This window comes from Berghia stephanieae, chromosome 4 (assembly GCF_034508935.2).
Source record: "Berghia stephanieae isolate SIO BIC M18660-M18661 chromosome 4, UCSD_Bste_1.3, whole genome shotgun sequence".
NCBI lineage: Eukaryota > Metazoa > Mollusca > Gastropoda > Nudibranchia > Aeolidiidae > Berghia > Berghia stephanieae.
In genome coordinates, this window is record NC_088363.1 from 39,873,730 (window position 1) to 39,881,336 (window position 7,607).

The 7,607-nt window shown below is 36.7% G+C and overlaps 1 protein-coding gene across 3 annotated transcripts in view; it reads left to right on the forward strand.

The window, feature by feature from the left end:
- Window positions 1-4,576, forward strand: part of LOC144970548 (arylsulfatase B-like) — a 33,401-nt gene extending 28,825 nt beyond the window's left edge. For all 3 annotated transcript variants that reach the window (XM_078910307.1, XM_078910306.1, XM_078910305.1), the window contains exons 14-15: window positions 636-811; window positions 3,714-4,576. In XM_078910307.1, the coding sequence (XP_078766433.1) occupies window positions 636-811; window positions 3,714-3,886 (349 nt within the window). In that variant the 3' untranslated portion in view covers window positions 3,887-4,576. The remainder of the gene's footprint in view (window positions 1-635; window positions 812-3,713) is intronic.
- Window positions 4,577-7,607: the final 3,031 nt, after the last annotated feature.

Below are 7,607 nucleotides of genomic sequence, written 5' to 3' on the forward strand. Positions count from 1 at the left end.
AGTAAAGAGCCTTTTCCAAGGACTATGGCTCGAACCCAAGACCTTCCAATCCGAAAGCGAGTGTCATACCACCTAAAACTTTGAAAAAAAACGCATTCATTATTCTTCTCAGAAAGGAAACGAAATGTCAATAATAATAATAATAATAATAATAATAATAATAATAATAATAATAATAATAATAATAATAATAATAATAATGACAATAATGATAATAATAGTAATAATAATAATAATAATAATAATAATAATAATAATAATAATAATAATAATAATAATAATAATAATAATAATAATAGTAATATAATTCAGTCAGATTGTGTAGCTATGTGGTCTAGTGGCATGATACCGGCCTTTAACCGGTACTTCCAAGGTTCGAGTTCCGCTCTCTGAGACGCATGGAGGATTGAATTGGAAAAGGCTCTTTGCTCACTTTCTCTCACCATACCCAAGTGTAGCATGAGTTTCTGGCTGTTAACAGTGTTATCTCTGTTGTAAAAAAAGTAATTTTGCTAGTGTTGCTGTTGGCTATGGACCCCTTGTAAAGCGCTTTGAGCACGTTTAAACGACATTTCGTTATATAAATATTCACTTATAAAATGTTTCTGGTATTTTATTTTTCAACTCTTTGCCAGTATTGGAGACTACAAATTGATTGATGGTTTCCCAGGCGCATTTCCAGACTGGTACAAGCCAGCACAGAGCCGTGACAGATGGGGCCCTTTGTCGGAAAGATCTGCTTTTAAATTTATCAAATGGGCAGGTCTCTTCAGGCCCAGGGAGTCCTTCAAATACTTGTTCAATTTGAAAAGTAAGATAAATACATGAAAATATTCGAATATTTATGAAGCGAATTTCTAATGATTCACTCCAGAAGGAATGATATTTGCGTCACTCACTCGGGGAGGCCACGAAATAGTTGGCAAAGAAGCACATAGGAGGAAGCAAGCGATATAAAGATAAATGGAGTTAATCTGACTCATGAATGAACAACACAAAACAAACGACGTTTCGGTCCTTGGCCTTTATCAAGTAAACACAGACTACATATATATTCTCTCTCTCTCTCTCCCTCTTCCGTTGCACACACACACAGACACACACACACACCCACACACACACACACACGAACATACACATTTACAAATTGTCGTTTGTTTTGTGTTGTTCATTCTTGAGTCAGATTTACTCCCTTTATTAGAATCTTTATCTCCATTTTATTGACTAATTTAGGCATCTCAATTTATCAGGAAACAAGAAGAGGGGGATTTGCACATGGAAGCAGGTGGAGAAGACAGTCTAAGGAAGAGTCAAATGGATAAGCATCATTCATAGCATATGCTCTGACTGGGGTTAAGTTCTTGAGAAGTTAAGTCAAGTCACTCAGATCTAATCTTTTTATTTCTAGGCCGCCTTTTGGGTGGATTAGTTCTTGGTAAAATATATATCAATCAGATTAAAATGTTTAATGTCACACCAAAGACTAAAATGATAAAAAAGTGTTAAGTCAAGGTCATAAAATGTATTCAGATATATGAAAATACTGTGTATGTGTGTTGTGTGTGTAGGAGTGTGTTGTGTGTGTGTGCAAGTAGCAAATCACTATTCTTAAAAGTCATAACAAGTTAAAACACTAGGCGTCTATTTATTTCCTTTTTAATGTCACCCATGTAACATAATAGTAGTCTTTAGCAATCAGAAATCTTGCTTTGAAAACAAAATTTTATTTTATTTTGCAAGATCCTGGTTTCTTTAGGTTCTCAAAAGATATGATATAGAGAGGCTGGTTTTCGTTTACACGAATTTAAAATTGTGTCTTAGAGTTCTCTTCAAGAGAGCATAGCAACGATGCAACAAGGACTTGACTTATTTTACTCTCTTTGCTTTTTTTTGGAGCATGGGGCCTGTACGAACGTCCGCCATCTACTTCTGTCCTGGACCATCTTCTTGGTAAACTTCCAGATGAGGCCTGCCATTTTCACTTCTTCTGACAACGAGCGCCTCCATGTCTTTTATGGACGCCCCACCTTTCTTGCCTCTTGGGAGTTCCACTCAAGGGACTGGCGGGTGACATTGCTACCTGGTCTTCTTTATGTATTACTGACCCATCTCCATTTCCTCCTCCTGGTTTGGGCATAGATGGGTTCTTTGTTTGACCCTCTCCATATGTCTATTTTGGAAATGTGGTCTTGTCATCTGATTTTCAAAATTCTGCGGAGGCATTTGTTAATGAAAGTCTGAATTTGGTAAGTAAGGCTGTCTAGATTTTTGGATGCAACAAATACTCTGTTTTAATGTCGGCATTGAATGATAATATGGATTGGTTTTGATTCTCAAAATTTAAGTTTTACACAAAAAATGATGAGACAGGTAAAGTTCTATGTTTTTAGCATTATTCAATGTTTCTTTAAATGACAAAAGCTAATATCACACATTTCTATCCATTTTTGGTGAAATGAGATAAAAATTAATTCAGCTGATGTTTTTTTAAAATAATGTTTCGATTTCCTTAGTTGATCCCAACAAGCATTTCTTTAAAAACCGCTCTAAGATATCTGGCTCTTTTTGAAAATCAAAATAAAATAATCAAATTCCCTTTATTCATCCCACAGGGGAAATCTGTCTCTAGGGTCTGTTCCAAGGGAAGACTGAAATAACCCAAGCGTCAGCCGCAATGCAGCGCCGGAAATAGAGCCCAAGCGAGTTCACTTGCTCAAGGCCACAAAGTGGCGAGTATTCGAACTCGGTATTTTCGGGTACGAAGCAAAGACCTTACTGCTGAGACACGCTACGGGTTTGAAACAATAGGTCTCAATAATGCTTTTATTTATACCTTAGTGATAAAGGGGCAAAAACGACATGCACTTACATGCAGGTCTGATGACCCAAATTAATTGCTATAGACTCAATGTTGTAACGAGCATTTAACTAAAGCAAAATATTGTCCACAAAGGTTATATAACCCGAAAATAGCAAAATCGAACAAAAATGATATAGCCTTTGATGAAACTTCTTGTATTTGTAAATGGACGATGTGTACTTCTTTTTGCAGGTCTATTAACCCAATTTGTTATGGGCTAATCGTTAGAATGGATATACCCTACTCTCAAACCCACTCAAAATGTTGTCCATCACAAAATGTTAAAACAAGCTTATAATTACGTTCGGTTATAACCGACGTACACTTTTTTTTTGAGTTTTATATAGCGCAATATCCACTAAATGTGCTCAAAGCGCTTTACAAGGGGTCCCTGGTCAACAGCAACATTTAACATGTAGGACGGGACATGACGCCTGTTAGGCGATATTGCAATTTTTCGGACAAAGACAACGCTGTTAACGGCCAGGTACTCATTTTACACCTGAGTTCGGTGAGAGAATGTGAGTAAAGAGCCTTTTCCCTCAACTATGCGCCGAGCGCGAGGCTCGAACCCAGGACCTTCTGATCGAGTGTCATACCACTAGACCAAATAGCCGCAGGCCTGACCATCATAATGGGATCATCGTTGTAATGGAAGTCTCGAAAATTGACGCAAAATATTGTCCTTTACAACAATATTAAATAAGACCCATAAGTAGGTTTGGATGTCAGACCTGCATATATGTAAACGTCTGTTATCACATTTGCAATTATTATGTTTACCCTTAAAAAAAAGAAATGAGATAGACATTTATCAGCTAATGTTTAAAAAATAACATTCCTGTATCCTAAGCTGATCCCAACGAGCATGTGAATTTGTACGATAAATACCCAGACATCGTACAGCAACTGGAGTCAAAGTTACAAGAACACCGGAAGAGAATGATCCCTGCCAACTTCCCCTTTCCAAGTAGGAAATCGAATCCTACAAACTATGGCGGCGCTTGGACTCCCGGTTGGTGCTAGAGTGTTCGAATATTGTCGAGGTTGAGCAACGAAACTGAACAGAATTGGAGACGTGTATGCTGGACCCAAATGAAAAATTACCTTCATGGATAATAAGATTATTATTATTATTATTATTATTATTATTATTATTATTATTATTATTATTATTATATATTATTATTATTATTATTATTATTATTATTATTATTATTATTATTATTATTATTATTATTATTATTATTATTGTTATTATTATTTAAGTATCATTATTATCATCATCACCATCTTTATCATCATCACCACCACCACCATCATCATCATCATCATCATCATCATCATCATCATCATCATCATCATCATCATCATAATCAAAATCATAATCATACCCTCTTTTGTTGTTATCACAATAATAACATTCACATATACATTTTCGTCATCAACATCTACACTGCTATATTAGCTTTACTCGACGTGTACTTATTTGCAGGTCTGATAACCCAATTCATTTTGTTGTAATGGAAATCTAAATAACCCGCAAAATAATGTCCATTACAACGATGTTAAACTAGGCCCATAAGTAGGTTGGGATATCACACATACATATATGTACACGTTGGTTTTACTCATAGATCCACTTATCATTATCACAGTTTATTTCCTGGTAACAATAATTAATTCAATGTCATAATAAAATATATACAAAAGATATGTAGTCCTTTTTGTATATTGGCATTTAATAACAGAATAAAATGGAGGAGAGAGAGAGAGAGAGAGAGAGAGAGAGAGAGAGAGAGAGGGGGGGGGGAGAGAGAGAGAGAGAGAGAGAGAGAGAGAGAGAGAGAGAGAGAAAGAGAGAAGGAGGGAGAGAGAGATCTCGTGTAAATCGTCTTGAGCAGGGATCATTCTCTTCCGGTGGAGAGAGGAACTCGAACCCTGGACCTTCCGATCCGAAGGCGATTGTTAAAGCACTAGACCACATAGTCGCACAAAATAACTAGATCATTTATATAGAGCAATATCCACTAACATCCTGTAAACCAGTCCTGGCAACTTGAAAAGTTAAAAATTCGTCGTTTTTAGGAGATAAAAATTGTAGTTGATATAGTTAACTTTACAGATCAACAATTTGCCCTTACAAGGATTCAATAACACTTCAAAATCATTAAAATTGTGCGCCCCAGCGTCAACTTTCATTTTCAATAAGTTTTCATGACTTAGAAATGCTCGTGAAGTTCTGAAATTGGAGCCAAAATGTCTTAATTCAACGAATGACTTTTTCGTTGTACTAGGCAGGTCTGCTCTAAACGTGCTCAAGACAATTCATTTACACGAAATCTTCAGCCTGGACCTGCAGCTTTTTGCATCCCGTGCATGCCAGCAGGATTCGCTGCCAACAGAGTCAAGTTCGGGACATAACATAGGATTTCTTCTCAAGTGGGGTGTTGCGATTTCATCCGCGGACATGTGATCAATGAAGCATGTCACCTCGCCCTAGCTCAATTTGCCGCGCTGCACTGCGGCTGACGACTGGGTTATTCCAGTCTTCCCTTGAAATAGACCATCAAGACAAATTTACCCCATAGGATAAATAAAGGAAATTTTATTTTATTTTTTAAAAATGCATTCAGAGTGACAACAAGGGCGAAGTTACTTACTCGAGGGTACTCAGCACTGCAGTAGGACTTGCACCATGTATCGTTTGGTTATGAGATGATGATGTTGTGAAGATCATTTTGATATTCCAGACCTCGCAGTTATCGAATATTTTTTTTAAAAAGCCTGACATTGTAGCTCAGTTTGTATAACATTTGCTTCTCACGCAAGGGACCTAGTTCTAACCCGAGTGAAGTCGAATATTTTTTCTGACCCCTATGTCCGCCTTGCAGAGATTGTGTTGCTGAGACTCATATGTCTGGTAGAAAGTACTTTGCGATATACTAGTTTCCTATCCAAAGGGTAAGAAGCAATTGCTATTGTCTGTTTCTCGCTATTAAAAAATGGGATAAACCCCCCGCTTCATGGGCCTCAAATCTCTGACCGACGACTTTTTAATGACATTGTTGAGACTGTTGATTGGACGATAACTGTTTTCCACTTTGAACTTTACAAAAGCATCGGGAGACAATAACTAAATACATAAAAGTAATAACATTTGTCCAATCTCCATAAAAAAAAATGTTCAGTGGCACTGTACAAGACATAAGTCACATGAGAATTCTAAGAAAATTAAATGTTACAACTGTAGATGATCTATTAAGTTACGTTTATACATTAAATGTGAATAATGTTATTTAGGAATATTAAGGAAAAGTTAATCTAAAAAGTTATGTCTTCAGGATCTGTCTTCAGGATCGGATGGTCCTGGGTTCGAGCTTCGCGCTCGGCGCATAGTTGAGTCCTTGGAAAAGGATCTTTACTCACTTTCTCTCTACGTACTCAGGTGTAAAATAGTACCTGGCCGTTAACAGCGTTGTCTTTGTCCGAAAAATTGTAATATTGCCTAACAGGCGGCATGTCCCGTCCTACATGTTAAATGTTGCTGTTGACCAGGGACCCATTGTAAAGCGCTTTGAGCACATTTCAGTGGATATTGCGCTATATAAAGCTGAATTAAAGAAATATTTCATAAGGTCATTTTACACCTGAGTATGGTGAGAGAATGTGAGTAAAGAGCCTTTTCCAAGGACTCAACTATGCGCCGAGCGCGAGCCTCGAACCCAGGACCTTCCGATCCGAAAGCGAGTGTCATACTACTAGACCACATAGCCTCTACGACGAGCATAAAAGCGTATCCAGAGGGAAAAAAAACATTATAAATCTGATCATGTTTTGACTTTTATACATTCTGATCACAAGACATATGAAAAGTTCTAGTCACAAGAATTAAACGTACCGATTTTCTATGTTTAGAACCACGATGGCCGCCGTTGCTGGGCGACGTGATAACAGACTATTGAATCTAATTGACACAACGGCATACCTACTTGACACAACTGAACAGCATACCTCCCTGAAGAATCCATCTATATACCAGCGGATAGAGAAAACAGCGTTGTCGGAGGAAAAAGCCAAATGAGTTGAGAAAAATAAATAACTCGCACTCCAAAGTAACTGCCGAGGACTCTACGTGATTCAAGCCAATTTCCCTCAATCATATATATATATATATATATAATATATATAAATATATATATATATATTATATATATATATATATTTTATATAATATATATATATATATATATAATATATATATATATATATAAACATTTGAAATATAATTAAGATAGTTTGACTTCTACAACGTTGTTATCGAGCGTTGCTCTCATCAGGAAGTGGAAGTGAAAGTAGATTGTTGTGTTTTCGTATTTTTATAGATTCGTGTTTATGGAGGTTCGTAATTACATAAAAGGTGTTTGTTACTGTGTCTGCATGAGGAAGTTAGTTCGTTTCTTCTGTTGAGTGTTGCTATGTTCGGTTTAGTGATGATGAAGAATTTTTCTTCCAAGCAGAGGTTGCAAATCTTAGAAGAGGGGGAGTACGACTGTGCTCTGGAGATGATTTTCCATGTGATGCTGTGTTGTATGTTTTTTTCTTTGAGGTTCCAAATGTGTTCGCTTAGTGTAGTAGAATGTCGTTTGTGTATGTTTCTGAAGGAAGATGTATGCAGGTTGTATCTGGTTTTGAATGGACACTCGGTGAGGCCAATGTATGTTTCTTGTTTTGGTGTGTCTGGTCG